The 27,174-nt window shown below is 39.9% G+C and overlaps 1 protein-coding gene across 2 annotated transcripts in view; it reads left to right on the top strand.

Annotated features, from left to right (window-relative positions):
* Positions 1-25,491, top strand: part of LOC126428223 (chromobox protein homolog 1-like) — a 34,556-nt gene extending 9,065 nt beyond the window's left edge. Inside the window, exons 3-6 of one of the 2 annotated variants that reach the window (XM_050090140.1) lie at positions 1,414-1,570; positions 12,971-13,172; positions 21,689-21,786; positions 24,272-25,491. In XM_050090140.1, coding sequence (XP_049946097.1) covers positions 1,414-1,570; positions 12,971-13,172; positions 21,689-21,786; positions 24,272-24,422 — 608 coding nt within the window. In that variant the 3' untranslated portion in view covers positions 24,423-25,491. Of the gene's footprint in view, positions 1-1,413; positions 1,571-12,967; positions 13,173-21,688; positions 21,787-24,271 lie in introns of both variants that reach the window. The other variant, XM_050090139.1, reaches the window with a different exon arrangement.
* The last annotated feature ends 1,683 nt before the right edge of the window (positions 25,492-27,174 follow it).

Raw genomic sequence — 27,174 nt, 5'->3', positions numbered from 1 at the left:
AGCAAAACAGTGGGCTTCCTCAATACTATTTAGCACATGTGTCGTGTTAGACATACTTTTGGGTGCTGTGCCTCAACAACTAGAAACTGAATCACTGTAGGATAGTTTTGTTGTCTGTCTGTTTGTTGGTCTGTACGTCTGACTGTGAAACACTTTTTCTCAGTAACAGGTTGATGTATCAAGTTGAAATTTCTCATACACTAAGGTTGATAGGCCTTTTGCGTTATAATAAGCATTAGTTTCTAAGTCCATGCAGTCAGAAGTATTCCCATTTTTCATATTTTGATGATGCTTGTGCAAACTTATAATACATTTCCCATTGATAACAATGGTGAAATTTTGCAATTAGTAAGGTTTCACAGTACAAATGAACGAAAACCTCCGGAAATTGTTAATTTGTAGCTATATCACATGAAATAAAAGTTTCCTTTATCATTTGTTATCCGATGTCAAACTTGAAATTAAAGAATTAGTAGTTCAGCATTCTGGCGGAGTGGGTCGCAATAGTAAAAGTTAAACATCAGGAAAAAAAGACTTGCTGATATGAAACGTTTTGGAATTTATCCATCGTCAGATATCCAAGAGTGATTACTGATGGATATATGGCAATAAAAGCTGTATGTGGAACAAATATTTATAGACTAGTCTGAGAATGAAACTTCTGAAATGAAATGTTTGTTTCACATTCAACTTGAAATGTCATATCTACATGTGGAAATCACTCCTGATATCTGATGATGGATAAATTCCGAAATCCGTCATGCGAGAAGTAAAGTCATTTCTTGCCTGATGTTTGAACCATTGCAAGACTGTCGAAAAAGAATCCCTGGGACTGATATCTTGCTAGTATCAGTGTCAATAACAAGCATAAATGGTAGAGATTCTAGATTGTGGAAGTGGGTAAACTATCTATATACTCGATTAATTTTGTAGGGAGCCCTCAGTGCACGAGTCCTACTTGCACCTGACCAATTTTTTATTTATGAAAGTGGTCGAGAAAAATGAAGATAGCAATTTAACCTTACATTTGAGATGTCATAGTATGTAATGGTAAATAACTGGAAAGAAACTATCAAGAGTAAAATGCAGAATAATGTGAGCTTCAAGTCAAATGAAGCACATTGCAGAAGATAAGGGTTAATAAGATTTCCTACAGATGATGTGTTTTGCCAGTTTCCCTGAATGATTTCCTTGTCTAATCTTACATTCATCCATTTCACTTCCATTTCTCAAGTGATTAAACATTTACCATGTAGAGCTAGCATTGCTCTTCTCATTTTCTGCTCTTGTAAGTATGCATTTTTATTATTTGATAGTGCTTGCATTTTGTAAAGATTTCTTTAATGAATTGATTTTTTGAATGACTTGAGGTGACGAACTTTTGTTTAATAGCATACTTCTTAAATTTTTTAGTGGAAGGCCCCAGTCGAAAGACCAAAGATAAGGATGCTGCAGGAAATAATGCGGATGGGGAGGAGCCAGAGGAAGAATACTCAGTTGAGAAAGTGTTGGATAAGCGAATACGCAATGGCAAAGTGGAGTACTTATTGAAGTGGAAGGGGTATTCAAAGTAAGTGTTGAATAACTTGTCACACAGTAACATGATTGAGTCAGTTTCCAGTCTTCATAGGAGGAATAATAATAATATATATAGAGCAACAAAAATAAACAGATATTTTTGCTATTTTTTTGGGGGGGGGGCTGTCAGTTACTATTGATCAGAACTGTGTCAAAGTACTTTTATTTTCATCTGTCACTCCAGCATCATTTGTGAGAGGGTCATAAATTCACATTACTATCTGTGATAAATATAAAACAACTAAGAATCAGATCTTTGAATTACTCCTTAAACTGTTGTTATGGGAGGCTAAAGCATGCAGTGTATCAACTGTAAGTTGGCTGATTGGTGACCTAGGTCCGAATCTGCAGAATTTGGAAGGCTTCATCTGGGAGTCCTTAGTTTTTAATTGCAGCCAGTGTTCCTCAACTTAAAGTACTTTGTGAGGTCACCATTGTTATCTGCTGTGTTGCGCTTCAGATTTCTACTGTTTCCTTTCCTCGTTGCTGTGGTTATATTCATGTTAAAATTATTTTTGATTGACATATTTTGGTGCTGGGATCAGTGAAATGTCAATCACAAAGTAATTTTAATCAGAGTATAGTCTCTTTATTAACCCTTACACTGTTACAGACATGCTCTCCGCATTCTCTGTGGAGTGTGGCTTTGTTGTCACTGTACTGATAGCTAAATGCTGCTACCTGTGCTGGGACAGTGTTCCAGCTGCTATCAAATACTTAACCATCCAATTTTAAGAAATCTACTTGGTGAAAAAGTTTTGTTTTTCTACATCTTTCTACATATCTGCTTAATAAAAGACTGGATTTCTTTTCATTATTCATCATATTTACTGTGCTATGTGAAATTAAGTAAAACATTGAACGAAATTTTAGAGTTTGCAGAGGTAAAAGAGCAAATACATAAACTTTGTGTATGATTGCATTTAGCACATACATTGCTGTGTGTATATATATTGGGCAGATGGTAATGTACAATGTGCCCATTTCTGTACCTGCATGCCAGGAATTGTGCGGCTGTAACAGTCATAATATTTCATAAACAGTTCAAATTGTTGAAACAAGGTTTTCTGCAACCAATACCATGCAATAATAAATACTAGAAATATGGAACTAACTTGTCCGCAGCAGTGAGAAGTCAGTGGAACAAGATGCTTGATCCTTTGACTGCTGTGGATGAGTTTTCCTCATGCTCCCCAGGTGCTGAGGATGTGCTTAAATGCCTGGGTTTTTAAGCGCTGTTAACATGTTTCTGGCCCATTCCACTGACCTCTTACTGCTGTGAATAAATTACTTCCATATCTCGGTGAATAAAACAATTTTAAAATATAACCATTTGTATAGTTTATGAAATGCAGTTTTTAGCACTGCAAATGCTTCAGAATATTGTGCAATGATTTATTTAATTTGATACAATATGGTAACTATGACAAATAGTGAATAGAAATTCATTCCTTTATTGAACACAGATGTCAGACTGTTAAAAGGTGCAATTTTTATTTTTTTTCCTGGATAGTTCTGTTAAAAGTATTTCGTAATGGCCAGATTGCCATCTCTCAGTACAGGTAGCTACATTATATGAGCAGTACAATGAAAACAAAGCCATACTCAGTGCGGAATGAACTGAGCATGTCTAGCAGTCAAAGGGTTACGGAAAACCTGGGGGGCTGCAATTAAGAAATGTATTCTCAGCACCTGCGGAGCATGATGAGTTAACTTGCCTATAGCAGTCAACACAGAATTTGTTCAGTTTCCAAGTTGTAAATAACATTTAAATGGTTTTTATGTCTGTGTGTGACCTCTGCTTTCACAAAAGTGCGACCTCTGCACGGCTTCTACTACCCCCAACTTCCCACCTCTCCACACACACACACACACACACACACACACACACACACACACACACACACACACACACACGACCCGACCCCCTCCCCCTCTCACGTGAGGGTCCAGGCTTGCTTTCTCTGCTCCCTGCCATCCCCTCCGGCTGTTGGCCAACTTACCATTAACATTCTGGAAGAAGGCACTCAGCGAGGTGGCTGATGGGAGCAGCTGAATCCAGTGTTCTTGCCAGGTATTTACTCTTTCTGGTAGCTGCCAGATTTATTAACTAACAGGCAACACTGTGTTTACTGCGTTAAATATTGAAGTATGTAAGGAAATTTCAAACACAACTGCACACATTTGGGCAATTGTTGATTCAGTGTAACTTCTGTTACTGCAGATACAGATGTACTAAACATAGTGTGGTCTAGCTCAAATTAGCAGCAGCCAGTAATGTCTTTTTTTTTTTGTTACACGAAATAGTAAAACTAAGTGTGGTCTTAGCCATCATCAGATCTCAATGTGAACCTTAATATACAAAGTACCTTCTCACAGTTGTCCTCTGCATGTGGTTATAGGTAAATATCTTGTATAATGGTGTTAGCAGATTTTGTTCAGCAGCTGGCTCAGATCTTGCCATACTTGAAAATACATTGAATTACTGCATTGAAAATGGAAACTGGCTTAGTCACAGTGTGCATTGTGATTTTTGGATGTTATGGAATTCTCAGAAATTATTCTTTAATTCTATCATTGTAAGTTAATTCCATAAAGTGAAATATTGAACCTAGTGATAAAACCTGTCTACTTTGACCCACATCAATGACTCACTGAAATCTAGTATTTGTAAAATACATTCTGTAGCAAGAAATGTAGTTTTTTTTTGTCATCACATTCGTTTACTTTGCCAGCTCACAAATAATCACCTTTCCATCAAACCCCTATGTTTATTTGCAGATAAGTGTATTACAACAATTGTAGAATTGAGATAAAACTCTGACATTTGTTTCTTATGGGCAGAAACTTTAATGTAGCTCGGAGCATTTTTGATAAACCAATAATTAAAGTAAATAAACCCAATTATAGATGTGTTAGCAAAGTTCTTGTGGAATGTAAAATCTTCTTCATTAAAGGATATCAATCACCAAAAAGAAATGCAGAGTTATCGATAGGCACACACAAAAAGAGGAAAACCTGTGTGTGTGTGTGTGTGTGTGTGTGTGTGTGTGTGTGTGTGTGTGTACTCACGGGCACGTGCACATGCAGTGTTTGTGTTTACTCTCACTTGACAAAGTATAACTCCGAAAACTAGCAAGTTTTCCTTTTTTTGTGTGCACCTATCGGTAATCCAACCCTGTTGCTTTTTGGTGAGTGGTGTCCTTTAATGCAAAAGTATTTACAAAACCAATTACAGAGTGCATAAGATATTGTCATGTAGTTGCCACAGCACTAATCAGTGTAAGACTGGCCTATTGCGGCCTACTTATTAACCCTCAAGCGGGTGCACAGTTTTTCATAACACAAGTGGGCGTGCGGCACACTTTGTACACGTATAGAATAGCTTTCTTTAAGTTACAAAGGTAAGTCATTTATGGTCAAAATCACAGTTTAACCTTTGTTTATTTAAAAAACGAGAAAATAAGCTTATGTAATGATCTAAACTGTTGTTGTTGTGGTCTTCAGTCCTGAGACTGGTTTGATGCAGCTCTCCATGCTACTCTATCCTGTGCAAGCTTCTTCATCTCCCAGTACCTACTGCAACCTACATCCTTCTGAATCTGCTTAGTGTACTGATCTCTTGGTCTCCCTCTACGATTTTTACCCTCCACACTGCCCTCCAATGCTAAATTTGTGATCCCTTGATGCCTCAAAACATGTCCTACCAACCGATCCCTTCTTCTAGTCAAGTTGTGCCACAAACTTCTCTTCTCCCCAATCCTGTTCAATACCTCCTCATTAGTTACGTGATCTACCCACCTTATCTTCAGCATTCTTCTGTAGCACCACATTTCGAAAGCTTCTATTCTCTTCTTGTCCAAACTGGTTATCGTCCATGTTTCACTTCCATACATGGCTACACTCCATACAAATACTTTCAGAAACGACTTCCTGACACTTAAATCTATACTCGATGTTAACAAATTTCTCTTCTTCAGAAACGATTTCCTTGCCATTGCCAGTCTACATTTTATATCCTCTCTACTTCGACCATCATCAGTTATTTTACTCCCTAAATAGCAAAACTCCTTTACCACTTTAAGTGTCTCATTTCCTAATCTAATCCCCTCAGCATCACCCGATTTAATTTGACTACATTCCATTATCCTCGTTTTGCTTTTGTTGATGTTCATCTTATATCCTCCTTTCAAGACACTGTCCATTCCGTTCAACTGCCCTTCCAAGTCCTTTGCTGTCTCTGACAGAATTACAATGTCATCGGCGAACCTCAAAGTTTTTATTTCTTCTCCATGAATTTTAATACCTACTCCGAATTTTTCTTTTGTTTCCTTTACTGCTTGCTCAATATACAGATTGAATAACATCGGGGAGAGGCTACAACCCTGTCTCACTCCCTTCCCAACCACTGCTTCCCTTTCATACCCCTCGACTCTTATAACTGCCATCTGGTTTCTGTACAAATTGTAAATAGCCTTTCGCTCCCTGTATTTTACCCCTGCCACCTTCAGAATTTGAAAGAGAGTATTCCAGTTAACGTTGTCAAAAGCTTTCTCTAAGTCTACAAATGCTAGAAACGTAGGTTTGCCTTTTCTTAATCTTTCTTCTAAGATAAGTCGTAAGGTTAGTATTGCCTCACGTGTTCCAACATTTCTACGGAATCCAAACTGATCTTCCCCGAGGTCCGCTTCTACCAGTTTTTCCATTCGTCTGTAAAGAATTCGTGTTAGTATTTTGCAGCTGTGACTTATTAAACTGATAGTTCGGTAATTTTCACATCTGTCAACACCTGCTTTCTTTGGTATTGGAATTATTATATTCTTCTTGAAGTCTGTGGGTATTTCGCCTGTCTCATACATCTTGCTCACCAGATGGTAGAGTTTTGTCATGACTGGCTCTCCCAAGGCCATCAGTAGTTCTAATGGAATGTTGTCTACTCCCGGGGCCTTGTTTCGACTCAGGTCTTCCAGTGCTCTGTCAAACTCTTCACGCAGTATCTTATCTCCCATTTCATCTTCATCTACATCCTCTTCCATTTCCATAATACTGTCCTCAAGTACATCGCCCTTGTATAAACCCTCTATATACTCCTTCCACCTTTCTGCCTTCCCTTCTTTGCTTAGAACTGGGTTGCCATCTGAGCTCTTGATATTCATACAAGTGGTTCTCTTCTCTCCAAAGGTCTCTTTAATTTTCCTGTAGGCAGTATCTATCTTACCCCTAGTGAGACAATCCTCTACATCCTTACATTTGTCCTCTAGCCATCCCTGCTTAGCCATTTTGCACTTTCTGTCGATCTCATTTTTGAGACGTTTGTATTCCCTTTTGCCTGCTTCATTTACTGCATTTTTATATTTTCTCCTTTCATCAATTAAATTCAATATTTCTTCTGTTACCCAAGGATTTCTATTAGCCCTCGTCTTTTTACCTACTTGATCCTCTGCTGCCTTCACTACTTCATCCCTCAGAGCTACCCATTCTTCTTCTACTGTATTTCTTTCCCCCATTGCTGTCAATTGTTCCCTTATGCTCTCCCTGAAACTCTCTACAACCTCTGGTTCTTTCAGTTTATCCAGGTCCCATCTCCTTAAATTCCCACCTTTTTGCAGTTTCTTCAGTTTCAATCTGCAGTTCATAACCAATAGATTGTGGTCAGAATCCACATCTGCCCCTGGAAATGTCTTACAATTTAAAACCTGGTTCCTAAATCTCTGTCTTACCATTATATAATCTATCTGATACCTATTAGTATCTCCAGGATTCTTCCAGGTATACAACCTTCTTTTATGATTCTTGAACCAAGTGTTAGCTATGATTAAGTTATGCTCTGTGCAAAATTCTAACAGACGGCTTCCTCTTTCATTTCTTAGCCCCAATCCATATTCACCTACTATGTTTCCTTCTCTCCCTTTTCCTACTGACGAATTCCAGTCACCCATGACTATTAAATTTTCGTCTCCCTTCACTACCTGAATAATTTCTTTTATCTCGTCATACATTTCATCAATTTCTTCATCATCTGCAGAGCTAGTTGGCATATAAACTTGTACTACTGTAGTAGGCATGGGCTTTGTGTCTATCTTGGCCATAATAATGCGTTCACTATGCTGTTTGTAGTAGCTAACCCGCACTCCTATTTTTTTATTCATTATTAAACCTACTCCTGCATTACCCCTATTTGATTTTGTATTTATAACCCTGTAATTACCTGACCAAAAGTCTTGTTCCTCCTGCCACCGAACTTCACTAATTCCCACTATATCTAACTTTAACCTATCCATTTCCCTTTTTAAATTTTCTAACCTACCTGCCCGATTAAGGGATCTGACATTCCACGCTCCGATCCGTAGAATGCCAGTTTTCTTTCTCCTGATAACGACGTCCTCTTGAGTAGTCCCCGCCCGGAGATCCGAATGGGGGACTATTTTACCTCCGGAATATTTTACCCAAGAGGACGCCATCATCATTTAATCATACAGTAAAGCTGCATGTCCTCGGGAAAAATTACGGCTGTAGTTTCCCCTTGCTTTCAGCCGTTCGCAGTACCAGCACAGCAAGGCCGTTTTGGTTAATGTTACAAGGCCAGATCAGTCAATCATCCAGACTGTTGCCCCTGCAACTACTGAAAAGGCTGCTGCCCCTCTTCAGGAACCACATGTTTGTCTGGCCTCTCAACAGATACCCCTCCGTTGTGGTTGCACCTACAGTACGGCCATCTGTATCGCTGAGGCACGCAAGCCTCCCCACCAACGGCAAGGTCCATGGTTCATGGGGGAAAACTATTGTTTTAATAAACAATAATTCAATAAATTTCCACTATATTATTAACCACTGCAGTTGCATCAGATCCCAACCAGCTGCGTATTCAATCACCGATTATCTCGTAGGCAATTGCTTCAATGTGGGATTATGCTGATAGTTCATAACTGGGGTCTCTTTTTTTGCACAAATCGTAAATTTTTTCTCACCTAGCTTACTTTGTATTTTATATTACTGCTGCTCAGTTGGGTGCTTGACAACACAGTGTATCACTGTTTTACCTGAAGCAAATAATGAAGGAATAGGTATCGGTAGTAGTTATAAAATTTTGGATTGAAGCGCCCTATAGATTGCTGCTGTCACTTGTCAAAGCTATTCGTCAGTCTATGCTTGCATGGTGTGCTCAATCATTTTCTTACCTCCTCCCTACACAAATGAACAATTTGGAGTCATTGATGAAAAATCTACCCAACATTACTATTTCTTAAAGTAGCACTATGGAGAAGATGGAAGATGGTAGAATAATGGAGCATACTAACATCCCCAAAATGAAAAATTACACATAATGTATCCATACTGGCAAACCATGTGTGCTGTGGCATAATCTTAAAAACAAACATTGGAATACGACCTTTCAATATAAAAGCTGTGGGACAAAAACTTGTGTAAACTGCTGTGCATTGGTAGTAAAAGATTTACCATTCAGCTAACAATATAGGTTCTCAACTCGTTATGTAATTTTTACTGGACACAAATCTTTCCTACTTCGCTCTGAGGTTTTCTTAACATAGAAAATCAGAGAAAATTGATATTATCTTTCAGAATATTATTAAAATGCTGAGCAGTTCTGAATGCTTTATAATGAGTTCACAGTATTGCAAACAACTCGTTATCTGGTGTTTAACTTAAGGAAGTAAATTTCTGCAGGTTAGACTTCAAATTGTCAAAGACAGTTAGTCATCTGTGGTCCTTGCTAGAAAGTTCTGGGGATTGTCGAACTGGGCTAGGGAATTCAGAAAGGGCACATTGCTCATAGTGCCCAAACTGTATGTAAGAATTAGATTGTCTGGCTGGCGAGCAGTGGGGTGCCGGGCTCTCGGCAACCTGCCACCGGATGTTTCCAATGTCTGGGAGCTCTGGAGAATCATTGTCCAGGCAAGTCAAACACCCACTGCATCCATCATTATTTTATTGAAAGATGTCACAGAGACCTTGAAGATACCACTGTACTATTGAACTTACTGACTGTGCGAAGCAGAGCTGATAATGTTGTTTACCCAATGGCACACCGCACAATAACTCAAAGTGTCTATTACATAAAAAAGTGACAAATGCTCTCTGAAAACGCCCATCACGGAGCAGTTCATGACAAAGCCAGCATGATGGAAAGATCAGAGATACTTAGATCTCCAAAACGAAATTGAATTGAGACAATTGGCATTCGAACCAGTTGGCAATGCAGGAACGTGGGGAATTTCCATGGTTTTCAACGAAGGAACTAATTGACAGAGAAAAGTGCGGGGGGTCTTCCCAAGTGTGACAGAAAGTGAAAAAGAAACATATTCCCGAGCTGCTAGCTGGGAGTAAGCTATTTGTCTGACAAAATCATAGGCTAGTAATTTTTAATAAATTTAATGTATAAGGGGCAAGTTTCCGTCTGAAGGTATGAGCAGTGTAACGTGACTTTGATGCATGTGTATAAACATTGACATTTATGCGAGGGATCAGTGTGGCATAAATGCCTTTCTGACGTGTATGCAGTAAATGCAGGAAAGAGAACTGTGGCAACATTATTATCAGATGCATCCAAACCGGACCAGTGCTGTTGTTCTTTCCTCGGCTGCCGAAGGACAAACACCAGCAGGCATCCACTGAAGAGCGAAGAATCTTTAAGCGGCAGCATGTCTTTTGAAAACTACCATTGGAATGGTGCACCAAGTTCTTTGCAATTAGACCAGCACATAACCATTTATTTGCTAGCAAAGGATCTCGAGAAGCATGCTGCACACTATCAGGCAGGAGTTAGGCAACCTTAAGGTCTGCAGCCAGTGGATATCCCAGATGTTGAATGCTGAACAAAAAGCAAACCAGATAGCTGTTGCCTTCAGTATTGAGCACATTGTTGCAGGCAATGAAAGCTAGTGCAGTCACTGGAAACTGGAGTCAAAAGCATCAATGGTGCAGTCGTCTCATCCATAGCCTCCCCCTCGCCCCCCCCCCCCCTCCCCCAATCTCATAAAGTCAGTCAGCCATATCCTGTGAATGTAATGCTTACCCAGTTCTCATTGCTTATTGATTTCAATAAAGATGAGATCTGAATCACAGGGGGAATGGTGCTGTGGCATGGTAGATAAATTATGCTGTGCACTCAAGTCAAAATGTCTGGAAAAGCTGCGACAAGGGGACTGCTGCTTTATGCCCACACAGATCCCCATATCACAAATGTTGTTATGCAGAAGTTTCACGAACTCAAGTGGGAGACACTATAGTGCTGATCCCTCCCCACATGATTGTCACACTTTTGGTCCCTTGATGATTCTTGTTGGACAAGGATGTGCACCAGGCAGTTACCCTTTAACTCATTTTTGTATTGATTAGATTACACCAATAATTGCATGTATTTCAAGCATAAAGCCAAAGACCAAACAAGATGTATTATTTCAGTTTATGTGTTTTTACAATGATCGGCTGCATTTTTTTGATGGCAAACCACAAATTTGTTTTCAACTCTACGAAGAAATTTTACTCTTCCGCATCTTCTTAGTAAGGCTTGGCACTGTGTACTAGATGACTGGACAAAGATTACTGAAAGCTGTTTCACCTCAGAATGTGATTCTGCACACAATATACTGTATGTTAGTCTGCATGTACTAGACCTTTTCCGGTGATGTTCTTCCTAGTCCTTGTTCGTCACTTCAGTTCCTTCTAAATATATTTTGGAAAGTTAAAATTTTGGGCCTATTTTGATGAACTCTGACATGCAAAATATTAGTAATTTTACACACACACACACACACATATTTACAAAGTTACAAAGCCTTTGACATTGACATATTGGCTGGGGGTGTAAACTTAATTGTTAGAAATTTTTCAGGAACAAAAATTGTCTATTGTAAATGTTTCAGTACAGTGCTAGCTTTTACGGAGACATCTGCCACCAGTGTTTTGAATACTAACATTGATTTTTGTTTCTGTAAGTCACAGGTTCTTGCCACAAGGACAGAAAAATCAGGGAAATAATAAATTGTTGGGGTCATATTATTTCATGAAGAAATTGTGTGTGCATGCATACCAGGTGCAACTTGCAAAGCAGGCTAGGTGTCCTGGTTGCAGGCTCTGACTGGAGAAAGAGTGTTATTTGAAGTTAATCAGCAGTTCCAATGTTATGACACTATAGCAAGCACAAATTCGTAGAAAAACAAGAAAATTACACAACTTTATCCTAAGGGTGGCAGGTGTAAACGTAATTGTTTTAGGTGCAGTTGAAAAGATTGCGGGCTACACTGAGTGAGTCTTCTTTCTTTCCAAATTGATTTAGCCATGATCTCTGATTACTTTTTTTTCCAAATTTGTAATTTATTCTGGGTATTTTTCTAGGCCTTTTGATTGTACTCTCCATTGTTACTTCGTTTACCTTTCTTGTGTCTTGTGTCATTTGAATTATATAATTTTTCCCCCTTGACTAATAACCTGTTTCGCCTGAGTTAATTTGATATTTTGTTTAGTTATTAGCAGGTATTTAGTTTTGTCTGTCAGTTCTGGTTTGTGTGTGTGTGTGTGTGTGTGTGTGTGTGTGTGTGTGTGTGTCTTAGTATATATGATTCTGAGGTTTTCCTGGGGAAACACATACCTGAACAATTGTCAAGTGTTCAGATTACACTGTAGAACTCTCGTGGTATTTCAGCAGCAAACGTGGTGCCATTATTAGAGATACGTATATCCACCACACAAATATTGTGCTACAATAAAATTTCTAGGTGCACTGGTTTGACTGCCCAGTTTACAGGAATTAGACCAAACCAATGCATATTTATGAAGTGGTTTTTTGTGCTGATTTTTTTCACAATACATTTCCAGGAAGAAGTCACCAGTCAGTAACTGTGTGTCATATTGTTGCTGTGCAAACAGATCTCCACAGCAACAGTTCACAGTTCTGAAATATCGAGAGTTCTACTAAACTTTGTGACAGCTGTTCGAGGAACTTGGCGTAGTTTGTAATTGGTGTTTTTTCTCCTTTCTCTTACATGAGCCTTAATGGAATTCCTTCAGAAAGAGGTAATGTGCCATGAAATGTAAACAGATCTTTAATTGCCATTTTTTCCTCTTAAAAAGTTGTTTGCTTATTTTTGCCTTCTGGCTTTGTTTCACCTTTTCTTAATTAGTGAACGCTCTTGCTATATTCATTTTAAGTGCTGTTAAACTTCTTTCTGCCTCATAGCAAAGTTAACTGGAGAGTTCGTGTTATTAGACATGTTAAATTCTTTTTTATGAAGTCTAGCAATTCATGAGCATACAACATGGACAGGACACTGTATTTGCAATCTGCTAGTGCTCTTCACAGTTCTTCACAGTTCCTCTGGCTTGTGAGGCAGTTCAGGAGGCGAATTTTTGTGTCCCATTTCCATTGTTGTAGTGACGATAACACGTGGGAACCAGAGGAGAATTTGGACTGCCCGGACCTCATCAGTGAATATGAGTCGAAGAGGGCGGAGAGCAAGAAGGGAGGAAGCGGTAGTGACACGGGGTCAACCAGTGTGAAAAAAGAAGACCGCAAACGCAAGTCGAGTGCTGTAAGCGAGGAGAAGAAAGGTTCCAGCAAGAAGAAGCACACAGAGGTAAATTGAAACTAAGGGTTCCTGATACTGCAAGTTAGGTTCAGTTTTTTGAGCATTCACTAAGGCACAGGCATTGTTGAGTAACAGGTGTAGTATGGAAATCTTCTAACTCATTACCAGCCAATAATGAAATGAGTGTCGTGATGAAGGTGGTGTAGTTACGAACTGCGCTGCGCATTCGCTTTCGTTAACTGTTGGCCGCCAGTGAGGTTTAGTCTCTTTTTTTTTCCAGGAGCCTTGACATGAGTAATGCTGGAAATTTGTCACTGATAACTGCCAAATACTTCATAATGTACTGTTTGTCAAGGGCTTTGACTGATTAGATAATACACAAGAAGAAATATAGTTTTCTGCTTCAGTCACTTTTAAATATCACTTCACATTTTAACGGACACAGAAGATATTTGTCGCATAAATTTGTCATCTATTTCGTACTGAAAGTTGAAATTAAAATGATTCTTATTTGCTTTCTTTGGTATATTTGATTGTTCTGAATTCTTTGAACTAAGAACTTTGTAATATTTATTAAATTACGGATTCTTGTTTATTTTTAGATTATTGCACTCTCCCTTTCCAAAATTTCGTGTGCTAAAAGCCACATAAACAGTGATTCTTATTCTTCAGTTATTCAGTGAAAAAATAATTCTTCTATATTTGGATGTTGAAATATTAGGACATTAAAGTAAGTTCAAATATCGTGTATGAAGTGTAGTTAAGCTTGTACTAAACTGAAAGTAAGACATTAATCATGTTTCTTCACATCAGTGGAAATACATAGGGAAGGTGTAATCTTGAGGTCCTCTTTTGCACTCCGTTTAATGATGGTAGCTCCGTGCAGCATCTGCTATGACAGAGAGATTTCGTTGTCGAACTCCACTTAGTGTGTCCTGCCCAAGTAATCATGAATTTGGAGCATGAGCAGCACAGCAGAAGACTCCCAAAGGATTGTTTTCTTCCCCCAGCATCGACAAACTAGCATTGCCATTTCTGATGGGCTCTCCTATGTGAGCTAAATTCTAACCAGTAAATTGGTTCCTCACTGTTAACAAGGAAAAGGCACTTAACTCCCCAGAAGTCAAAGTAATTTTTTCTGTAGGCACATTGTGCTTCATCAACGTACACCATTATTGGTACCCATCCATTTAAGCATAAAAATTGTTTCCAAGATCACAATATTAAATAATGCTAGATCTCAGTGAGTCCTCACCTGACATAATTCATGACAGTACAGCATGATTAGTACTGCCTCTGGCTCAGAGGCTCCTCAGATGAAAACACATTTGTGTTCATATGTGTAAATACATATATAAACTAAAGCCGAAACCTACACTTTCCAATAGTTTTCCGGCTCTCTACACTAAAATTGCATCTCCCGTTTTCATCCTTTAACATGCCACTACAGTTAAATAGCTCAAACAAATGTGGTTATCTGTCAGATCCTCCAAAAATTACGTTGTCAAACATTTATCCTCAGCCCAGGTTCCCATCCATGGTTTGAAGATACTTCAGTGCTAAAATTTTTGAGATTATTTCTCTAATGTTTGTACTTTGTCTGCTCACCAACAAATAATCATACATTTTGTGTGCTGAACATCCACTGATCTTTCCAGTGGTGGGATTACAAAGATGTTACTAGCTTTCCTTTTGTTTCTCTCCCTCCTTGACTAAACATATGTTAATATTTGTATCTGCTTCATCTGGAGGCCAGTCTACACGTTTTAGGTGGTGGTGTGTTTCAAGCTGCTATCCTGCTTGTCCATAGGAGTCAATTTCATAACTGACTGCAGCAATTCGTGCATTTCATGTTGCTTGGTGTTGAGCAGTGCACTATAGTACTTCCACACACTATAACATGATCTGAATTTTTCTGCTTCTTGCAGATTTAGTCTTCACTATGGTTTCCACATAAAAAGTCAAAATTTTGCTATGGTTGGGGGTCAAATAAATGATTAGTATTTGTTTTTTAATATAGCTCTTTTCCTTCCTGAATTTTCAAAACCAACCATTTCGTGACATTGTAACATGCATCAAATTCGGACTACTAGTTGTTTAAGGAAATGGGCAATCTTGCAGAGTAGGTGGCTCTCTTCTAGTAGAAGAATTGAAGAGGGGTGATGGAAAAGGACTGATGAATTTTAGTAAATGGGAAGTGTTTGCAAAAGTAACTCTAAACCCCAGGTCGGGGGAAAGTTATCAGATTGGTCGAGAAGAAAAGACTGTTTGCTGGGGATGGCACCAGACGAGATTTGTGAAAACCTGAAAGCTTTAAGATGGAAGAGGGGTTAATAAGCAAGACAGAGGTTCCTGACAAGACATGCAAGAGTTAATAAGGTTGAAAGCTAATTGTTGTGTGTGGTAGAGATAAGGAAAACTAGATAAGTGAAAAAAGAGCTCCAGAATACAAAAAAGGATTGAAGAAAGGAATGTTTACCGAGACCGAAGACATTAGTGTACATCAAGTCCACCTGGGTAGCAAGAACCAAAAACATATTGTAACGTCAACTCTGACTTGCAGAGTTCTGAGAATCTGGTGTCTGAGGAAAGATCCACATGGCACATTTGGTGAAGCAGGCACTAAGGTCACAACTGTCATGGTGTAGAGCATACTGTGCAAGAAGATATTGTATGCTGCCAGTATACACCCTCTGCATACCCAATTCATCCTAACTGATAGCTAGGTGGTAGTCATATCAATGTGAAAGGCTGGACAGTGTGTGCATAACAGCAGATGGTTCTTCCTTCAATAGTATATATTTCACCTATGGCCGCCACCCGTGACTGTACCACTGCAAGACTTACCCTACACATCCTCCTACCACCACATATACCAGTGCTGTTACTGTACAGTGGAGGTATTGATTGCATCTTGCCACTGGTTTACTTCACATACAACGAGAATCTCCTGGTCTGCCAGATTTCAAGGCAGTTTCATTGTGGGAAGTATTAAAAGCACTTTACATTGAAGTTATGCTAAATTTTGAGCTTCCGTAAAACTTCTACACTCTCGGGGTTTTTGCAACACTCTTCGGGTTTTTTGATTCTTTCAAATTTGGCATCCTTTTTTCATTGCTTCTGCATCAGTGTTCTGTCCTGTTCTGTGTGCCATGGGTGATCAGTACCATCTCTTATAAATTTGTTTGCTATATATTTCTCAATAGCTGTCTACACAATTTCTTTTGAATCCAAAATGCATCTGGTTGCTAGGGTTCAGTTAGTTTATAAACTACATAGTTGCTGATTTTCAGTTCCAAGAAGTTTGTGAACTCCCTAACTCGAAAAACTCTTTATGTCTGTAGAAGTAGTCTATGTACATCAAAACCAGAACTCGTAAACTTTGATTTGTGTGAAGACTTTTATTATGCCTTTGATTATGAGCATGATCTGAGGATTATCAGTTGGTATATCTCATTTTTAGCAAACTTCCAAAGCAAAAAAAAAACAACACTATCCATACATCACTATTTACATTATTACTCTTCTGGTTCTTCGTATTCTGTATAACAGACCCTACATTCATCTCTGTCCAAAGGCCCACATTCGGTTCTGTCAACAATGCTGCAGATGAGCTCCCTTTAAATCTCACAAGTAAGATTGGCAGTCTTCACCATTTCACCTGGCTGCCCGAAACCAGACAAATTCTTATGATCCAAAGCGATACACACTGTTGATACAGACATTATCCACCACTTGCATTTAGCTACACCCTGTGCTCTTCATGGCATCCTGAAGAAGCAGGCTTGCCATACATATGTAATGACCCCTCCCAGTATGCACAAACCGCCCACAATTCTTTCCCCTCCTTGGCAGCCATATTGCTTAGTGGGCCCAATCATGCACTAATTGTTGGAGCTCCCACCTACTAGTAATCCCACCCTCTGAAGTGCATACCTCACAGACCAAGATACTTTCTCTGGAACAGGGCTACAGACTGCATCTGGTTCAGGGGCTTTCAGCTGCAGGTAGTGACCCAAACCTGTTCATCAGATGTGGAGGCCCTCAGATTGGCCCCTCGGAAAGTCCTTTACTGTCTGCCAAACTTGGGAATTGACCCCTCACTTGGCCATGGGTGAGGGGCAATGCCAGAGTATGCAGTACCCAGGATGGCCTCAGTAGCTGACCAATCGTGACACACATGTAACTTTCAGGACATCCTGTGGATCCCTACGTTTGGTCTCCCATAGTGATGCCCAGTGGCAGCACCCTCACACTGTGTGACCGAAGCCAGTGCCACTTGGAGCTGTGAGCAAATGGTCAGAAATTCAGCTCACATCTGAACATAGCAATCACAGTCCATATCCATACCAAAGACAGCAAAATTCTTCACTACAGATTTATTAGAATGCTAGACTATGCCTAGTAAGCATGCAAACACTCAATGTATTGATCTAAACTAGTAATCACACAGATAACTGAAAATAAGTCACTCGTGTGAGAAGCTCATTAAAATAATTCACGAACAACTAGTGTACTCATCTTAGCTGCAGCAGGAATAAAAGGAGCGGCCTCACTGACAGTGTAACAAACACAAAGCTGTTCTAACCAAAACAAAGAAACAGAAGCATGTGAAAGATTGAGGGTTGACACAAGTGGTAATACTTTAAACAGAGCTGCTATTAACGAAAGACTATGACCACATAGAAAGCAGCACAGTGTTTGCAACTTAGTTTTTAGATCATTTGACTGTGTCCGCAGATAGCCCTGCCTCTGATGGGATAGTAGATCTGTGAGATGGGACTGGAACTTTTGGTGGTGGTCGTGGTAGTGGTGGGAGGATGTATGAAAAAGGGCTTGCGTTTAGGTCTGTTGCAGGCATATGAGCCAGAGTTGAGGCTTAGAACAGGGATGGAGTAAAGATCGACAAAAATATTGAGTAGGTTTGACAGATGGCAGAAGAAATTTCCACCATTTGACTGTTAGTAATAGCCGACTGACCGAAAACTGCAGTGTATATTCCTGCGATAGATTAAGATGCAAGACCTGTCCCATACATCCTCACAACACCACCACCACCACCTACTCCAGTCTGGTTGCAGGTGTCTCCTACCCCATCAAAGTCAGGGATTATTCAGAAGCTGCCAGACTACTGCTGTCCTAATGCCGTGATCGCTTTCTCAGCAGATATGCATGCCGTTTGTCTGTCGTGCATGGCCACCCATCCTATGCCGCCTCCTTTGATGAATCCTTTGTTCACTAGTAGGGGGTGTGTCCCTTTTCTCTCTTGCCTCCTGGCATTTACTTTTGGCTCTTGCTCCAGCAGCTTAACTGAACGTTACCTGCCACTTTCCTGATGGCTGTGAACCCTTCACCACCTTGGCTTTGTGCTGTGGCATGTGTTCACCTTGGCCTTCATTTGCTTCCTAAGGACACTCCTCCAGCCTTGCTCTATCACCTTCAGTTTCACGACCTTCACAAGGAACTGCATGATAATACTTTTGTGTATACTGATGCCTGTCGGACTGACTGGGTGTCGCGTGTGCCTTTGTCATTGACACCAACGTTTTCCAGTATTGGCTTCGGGAACACTGCCCGGTATTAACAGCAGACTTCTTCGCCCTGTATCATGCCACGGAGTACATACTGTGATACAGGCTTTTCAATTGTGTCACATGCTTTGACTCTCTGTACCTTTCAAAGCCTCTATGTGCTGTACACCGTCCATCCCTTAGTGCAGTGTGTCGAAGAGAGCTGTCACTTACTCTTGATGGAGCCACTGTGATGTTTATATGGGTTTCCTGGTCACATCCAGTCTGACAGGAAACGAAGCCACTGACACTGCTGCCGAGGCTGCAGTCCTCCTACCTCAGCCTGCTAGTTCTTACACTCCCTGTCAGCAGGTAGTGTGACTTTGGCATCACCACCGGTACTCCATCCGTAGGAACAAGCTCCAGGTTATTAAGTCTCTCCCAGCGACCTCTTCCCGGCTCTCTTGCCGTGAGATCACCATTTTAGCTAGGTTGTATATTGGGCACTGTCTTTTTAGCCTTCGCCATTTGTTAAGTTTGCTCTCCCACCACTTTGTGCTCATTGCCTCAATCCTTGATGGTCCACCATTTCCTGGCAGAATACCCTTTTTTTTAACCATTTACATTCTCATTCGTATTTGCCATCTGAGTTTTTGGCTGTTTTAGCGAACGATGCGCTAGCTGTCCACCACATTTTGCTTTTTATCTGTCATAGCAATACGGAAAAGGTCATTTAATCTTTAGTTCAGGACCTCCATTTCTCTATGGCGTATTTTATACATCTTTCTCCACGTCCCTGTTTTTAGCTTTCTTCTCATCCGTCAATTGGGATTAATGCATATGACCGTTGTTGTTTTGCACCCTAAACCAAAACAAACAAAGGTGGGGCTGTCTATGAAAGCAGTCATGTAATTTGCAAACTATACTGCAATCATTGCAGTACTTTCTGTGTGGACAAGACAGACAAGTTGTTAGTCTGCATGAATGGCCACCGACAATCTGTAGCGAAGACAGGTGGACCACCCTGTGCTGAACATGCTTCATAACGTAATGTGCATCACTTCAACAATTTCTTCACAGCCTGTGCCATGTAGGTCCTTCCTAACACCAGCTTTTCTGAATGACATTGGTGGAGAACTCTGCCTACAATATATCCTATGTTCCTGTAATCTCCCCATGACTTCGACCTTTGATAGACCCTGTCCACCACTTACCTGCTCCTGCTCCAGCACAACAGTTTGCCATTCCACCAACGCACCCACTAGCCCTTTTCCTCCTCCCCCCCCCCCCCCCCCCTCACCGCACCCCTCTCTCCAAACCTCCCAACTGTATCTAGCAGCCCTACCCTGCCCTCAACCATGTCCATGCATGTTCCCACAAGCCGCACTAAATGTTCTCGCACCAGACCCTATTTCCCCACTGCTCCCTGCCTCCTCGTCAACCCAACCGTCAGACTGCCCCATGATCCAGAGACAGCAACACTAGCCACTAGACCACGAGCTGCAGACAGGTGTTGTGGACATGTATATGCTCATCATTTGGATTTTCCTGCAATGTTGGCAGGTCTGAATGTATGCTGAGCTGCCAGCCTCTTGTTGCTGCAAATAAGTTACTTCAATGTCTGTGACTGAAAAAAGTTTTGAATATTTATCATACAACATGTGCCTCATTGTGAGTTATCATTTACAGTAAATATCATTTCGATACCTTGAAATGTTTGACATTTGATGATTACTATGAACACAATTCACAGTGCCCTCAATTTTAAATAAAAATGTAGTATCTTATCTATATTTCATTCATTTCCAATGTAAGAGCTAAAATCAACCATACATAAAGTTTATGCAGTGCATTTTTACCTATGCAACCTCATTAAAATTTCATGCATAATTTGATACAGCGCATTAATAAGATGGATAACGAAAAGCAGCTCAGTTCTTCGAGTGGAAATATCAGACAATAATACATCCAAAAGTAAAATTTTTCACATACTAGTTTTTGAAAAATTGGATGACAAATATTTCAAAATGGCCAAAATGCCATCTCTCAGCAAAGGCACCAGCATTTGGCGAGCAGTACAGCCATAACAAAAACGGTCTCAGCACGGAATGTAAAGAACTACTTTGTTGCAGCAAAAGGGTTAAAATGACAGTATGTGGGCAGCTTACTCATAGCTGCGAAGTTCTGGAATGGAGTATGTGTGCGTCATCTTGGTTGAGAGGTTGCTTTTGGTAAATGAGAAATCCATGTTTAGAAATGTGGTCTGGCACATATTTAATTTTTGCAAGAGACAAATAATATTAACATATTTTCACGTATCAATCTCTTGGAAGAGCACAAGAATCTTAAATTTGATATGTTACAATGCAGACAAAATTCTGTGTACACACTAACTGCAAAAGGCATGGTAATTTTTTCTTAGCGTTCAATGTTTATAATCTTCTTGATGCTATCCTATGAGTATTGAAACTGTGATGCTGTTCTGTTCCCTGGTTAATCGTCATAGGTGTACCCTATTTTTATGTAGGCAAATGTTTACATATGCTGTATGCAACTGTTCTGGACAATTTTATTGTTTCCTGTTACAGAATATTATATTGAACACAATTATATCTATAACTTAATTGGAAGGAGAGACTGTAGATAGCCAGGACTTGTCTTCAGAGGATATAATTTTAGGCGGTGCCATTAGAAACAGTAGTAAATAGAAAAAAGGAACTATTGCAAGCTATCAGAGCTCGTATGATCCTCTGAGAGAAAAGATGGATGGAAAGGGGTTGAGGCTGAAAATTTGAAATGTTTCACAACTTTTTGAGATGGTATTATTCTCTTCAAACTGTCTAACCGTGCACTTGTGTTGAGGCAGCTACAAGTTAGTATGCAACAATTCATTGTAGGCCATTGCATAACAGCTCCTTTCTTTTATGAGAAGGTGGTTTGTTTTGTTTTCAGCTTTATGACAACTTGTGTGTTCCTAATTTAATTCCAAAGTGTCGCATGTGTGTAAATTTTCTACAGCTGTTACTTACCAGTATAATGTGCTGTCATTTGCAGGAAGACAACAAACCGAGGGGTTTTGAACGTGGTTTGGAGCCAGAGAAGATTATTGGTGCCACAGATTCGAGTGGAGAGCTAATGTTCCTAATGAAGTGGTAAGGATAACAGAATACTTCTCCTTTAAATTTTGTGGGTAAATAGTAGCCTGCTGTGAACAAAATTCTAAAACAACAAATACTAGAACCTATATTACATCCAGCATAGGTGTCGGGTTATTCTAAAAGCTTATGCCTCTCTTACAAAAGAAAAATGTTTGAAGTTTCAATGTGATGAGTCAAAACTTGGGTGCACGGCTAGGGATCAAACCTGGGTACTGTCTTTCGCTGTCAGCTAACTACCACTTGCAAGATCTGAACGTGTCTCAACAGACAAAATTGGAGCTTTCCTTTATCTCTGCATTTTCCTCTTACCCTCAAACTGCGAAGAGGCTTTTCCTCAATTCAGTAGGACTATAGTTGTGTGCACATAGGGCAGCAGTCAGTGGGGCAATGTACAGTGCCATGAGCAGTGTACTATATGACACTCCAGCCAGTAGTATCATTCCGCTACATCTACCTTTAGTGTGTATGTGGAACATGTATTTGCACATTACTTCAGGTATGGTGACATTACTTAGTCACTATAGTGTTCATTATGGGTGGCAGAAAGCAATCACAATAAGTATTAAGCTCATAAGGGACGGGAATAATTTTCTGAGCATATAAATTCTGCTAGGGAGTCAGAAGCAGGAAAAAAAACTGGCCTGGTGTACCCCGCACCATAGCATTGCCAGTTATCACTGCAGAATGCAACGTGCAGCTTCCTCCTTACATGCAAAGCACTATAGCACCTGTGAAAGTTCTGTAGCCTAAGTTTTCAATACAAATTATATCTCATATTTGTAGTGAAAGTGCTGAGTTTGGTAGTTGTGGACACACACACACACACACACACACACACACACACACACACACACACAGTGATGACACTGTGAGTTATCTGGGAACACTGTGTTGCACTGCTTGTGTACACTGGTGCATTCACCCTTCCCAATGCTCGGAGTTTAATCTCCGTATAGCAATCAGGTAATTTTTTAGAGCACCGTCAGTGACGCTGTGTTTTCGTTGTATGTTACGAAAATGGAACAGTGGAATTTAGAATAAAGTTATGCAGTCAACGAATACACTAACAGTATGTATGCTATTGTGGAATCAGATCGACATTTAACAATAGGGATGATTGGTGACCTTCTAAATGTAAATACTTTCACCGTACATCAAATTTTGACCAAAGTCTTACACATGCAAAAAGTTCGTGCCAAAATAGTGAGGAAAATCTTCACAACAGAGAAAAAGGACAATCGAGGAAACGTGCATTGATCATTGCCGTTGACCACTAATGGTTCACTCTTGTGATCACAGGTGATGAACCTGGATTTTTGAGTACGATCCTGAGATGAAGTGGTAAAGTGAGGAGAGGCACATTGAGACATTGAGCCCGAACAAACAAATATCAAAAGAGTGATTACTTTCTTTTTTGACAGCAGAGGTGTTGTGGATAAACAGTCAGTTTCTCCAGGACAGACTGTCAACCAGTTGTTTAACATAGATGTCCTTTAAATGCTCAAGAAAAACATTAATTGAGCAAGACCAGACATTACAAGCAAGTGGATGCTGTATCAGGACAAAGCCCCATGTCCCACGGCCACATCCATCACGAAATTTTTGATCTCGAAAGGCATTCCTGTTGTTCCACAGCCGCCCCCCCCCCCCCCCCCCACCCCACCCCGTTCCACCCCCTTCTCTGTTGACCTGATCGAAGTGCTTGCGACTCTTCTTTTCCCAAAATTAAAAATGTATTAAAAGGACGTCATTTTATGACTCCGGAGAACATTCAAAAGATTGGCCAACGTGTTAAAGGCCCTACAAGTTGAAGCCTTTCAGTGCTGTTACTAAGATTGGAAATGACTCCGCCAGTGTATAGCTGCTGAAGGGAATTACTTTGAAGTGGACAATGTTATTTAAAAACTTGGTAGATAAAAAATCAGCGTCATCACTTTCTCCACACAACTCGTATACAGCCACTTAGAGTGCATGTTGAAGGTTGTTTCAGAACCAGTATTAATGACTCCTTACAGAATTCATTTACTGTACACGAGGAAAACGTGCCTTTGCATGTGTGCTCTAACTTTTGTGGTGCCTGCTCAAGATTTGTGGTTGTTGAACAGTCTACTTGAATAATTAGTCCTCTAAATTTACCCAGAGGGTTTTCAAGAACATCATCAGTCTTCCAAAAATTTACGCTTGAGTTCATGAATAATATCATTTAGACTTCAAATTTTCACCTTACATTTGTGGTGCAATCCTCACAGCAGTGAGATAGCTTCATGGGCTTTCAGGCTCCTGTATAGTGTTTCAGCTTTTCAATAGGTGTGAAAGGGATTCTACCAGTAGCTGCCATTGCCAAATTGTGGAAGCCATGGGGAGACATTGTACTCATGTAAAAGTGAAATTTTCGTGTCACAGCAGTACTTGTGTGTTAATTACTTTTATCTGCTGCATACTCTGTGATAGCTAATAGTGTGTGACACTTGTCTTGCAGGAAGGGCACTGATGAAGCAGACCTTGTACCTTCAAGCCAGGCCAATGTGAAGTGTCCTCAGATTGTGATAAAGTTCTACGAGGAGCGACTGACATGGCACACGTCCAGCCACGATGAGGAGGAAGGAGGCAAGGCTGAGGGTGCAGCCTAACTGTGGACGCAGGCCGCACTTGGGGGTGCATTCCAGCAGAGTTACTTCTTCTGGCTCCATAACTAGTTCTAAGACAAATTCCCTTTAGATATTTTAGATCAGTTTTCACTTTTAATCCATAATGCGCGTGCGCGCGCACACACACACACACACACACACACACACACACACACACACGGTTTTAATTGCGCAGAGCACTTGGTAGTGTGAAATTGACACCACACTAAATTTCTCAGTGTTGCCTCTTTTGTGGCTGTGTTTTCAGTAGAGTGCATAATAAAACACACAGAATAGTAACTTCACATTCATGAATTTGAAGTGACTGAAAATGACTTTAAGAGGAGGTGGTGGTAGTGGGAGATCCTCCAGTTGATCAACATGTCTTCTGGAAATTCATTTATTTTTGCATTTCTCTTTTGTTTTCCTTAGATTTGTCATATTTGCAGTTTTAAATGTTTGAAGTAGCAGTGTTGACACTGCTTGTTGATAGTAAATCGTGTTATTAACTGCAGTACTGTCTCCCACATTTGTACAAAGGACATGTTAAGTCTCTGTGTATATTCAGTAGTCTCCATCACACAGTTTCACTTTTTGCATGTATAATTGTCTGCTCTTATTCACAATCCTTCATTCATGTGGTTAGGTTTACAATCAGAATGTTTTATATTAGTGATAATCTTGTATGATAATTTAGTAATGTACAGGTTCCAGTTTGTGCAACTTAATTTCTACTGCTATAATAAAGTGCCCATGTGATCTTCAGTTTTGTTTTAGAGTTTGTCATTGTACGTTGTGAAATGAATGCTCTGAGTATGTGGTATAGTTGAGTGTGTAACATCTCCATAGATTACATTATTCAGTGTGTAAACATAAAATGTTCATCAAGGGAATGCTTATTACAGAGTTTCAGTATATAATTTGTAATATTTCTCCAGCTGTAAGCTTGGCTTGTTTAATTGCTAAGATTCGTGTTATACTAGTAATAAGGATTATTTTTCTGTAAAGTAGTTTTGTTTATGTGATTTGTACATGTAAAGTATGGAGCCAGTAAATTTTTACTATTGGTTTATCTCTCGTTTCAATATTGGCTTGTCATGCTCCCCTCCCCCATTCCTGATCCTCAAATTACTACAGAATTGTCACTGGTTTGTTACTGTTAATCTCGCTTTTTTCTTCTTTTTTACATTCTAGAGGTGTGCTAAAGTTTATCTGAGGTGTTTATACTTTTCTTAACATGTACAACGGTGATGTGAAAAGTATGTGGAATCATCAGACGTCATAACTAGCGCAATGAGGTTCCTTTGTCATAACAGGTCATCCTGTGAATAAACGTGTAATGCATCAGAGCTCTGGATAGAGGTCTCTGGTGCAGACATTTCTTTGTTGTTTCCATGTAGTGATTTGTGAAGATAAAAAATTTTGAGGTTCCAGCAGTGATTTTAACTTCATAAGTAAATTTATGAACGAAAAGGAAATTCATGTCAGATTTTCCGAACACACTGGGGGACTCAGCTCCTTGACATTCAACTGTTGCCAAGTGGACAAACAGGTTTAAATTTCATCACGATAGTTCCGGTGTAGTGGTTGGCCAAGATGCACCGCTATTCCAGAAACTAATGCAAGGATTGCCAACTGGAAGTGTGAGAAATGTGTGAAGCTGTGTAGGGATGTCATCGGAACGGGCAATTGCATTTTAATAATGGAATTGAATATGAGAAAATTACCTGTTAAATGGGAACCGCAACTTAACTGCAGGACCAGAAACACATTGTAATGGAATTGTCTGAACAGGGTTGGACACATTTTCAGAGCAACCAACAATCTTTTTTTGTGGCCACAGATCAAACTTGAGCCCACTACTCTATGCCAGAGACCAGACTACTGTGTGTGAAACATTGATTCACCACTACCAAAGGAAGCAAAGGCAGTACGGTCAGCTGGAAAGGTCATGGCACCAGTTTTCTGGGGTGTGAAAGGGTCCTGCTGATGGATTATCTTCCCACAGGTCAGTTACAAGACATTACCACTATCCTAACCCTCTGGACAAACTATAGCCAAAGATACACAAAGAAAGGCATGGTTTGGCAAGGAAAAAGTTGTCTTTCATGTGTGGGGACACTGTCATTGCCACGGAAGAAATACACAAACTAAAATACGAATTCTTGCCACATCTGCCTTATTTGCCTGATTTAGCTCCACTAGACTTCCATCTCTTCCCCAAGCTCAAAATTTTCCTTGGCGGAAGAAGATTTTGAACCGAAGAACTAGTAGCTGAAGTTAACATGTTTTTTGCAGGCCTGGAGAAATCTAATTTTGGAGATTGGAATGAATCCTTGGAACATCACTGGACCAAGTTCATTAGTTCACAGGGAGAATACACTGAAACATAAGTGTTCCTAAGGTACATTGTATCTTTTTATTCCATTCCAAGAACTTTTCATACCATCTTCGTATCCATAGAACACAAATACGCATACTCATAGAACACAAATACTGATGTGACCTCAGTAACATGAACATCCTCTTTCTTTGTCAGGAACTAGTGAGAAAGAACAGTACATGTTAAGGTAAATTCTTGAATTTAACAGCAGTTAAATGGGATACTGTACATACTTTTGATACCTACTCTGCCAAAAAATACGTTAAAATTGAGTCACAATCTGAGATTCTGCAACTCAAATTTTGTGTGTGAAAACAACCTTCCAACTGATATCTGTAGGAAATACCTTATGACATTTTCTTAGTAGGCTGT

Source organism: Schistocerca serialis, chromosome 12 (genome assembly GCF_023864345.2).
Source record: "Schistocerca serialis cubense isolate TAMUIC-IGC-003099 chromosome 12, iqSchSeri2.2, whole genome shotgun sequence".
Taxonomy (NCBI): domain Eukaryota; kingdom Metazoa; phylum Arthropoda; class Insecta; order Orthoptera; family Acrididae; genus Schistocerca; species Schistocerca serialis.
Note: the sequence above shows the minus strand (reverse complement) of the source record. Positions and strands in the feature narration are given on the sequence as shown.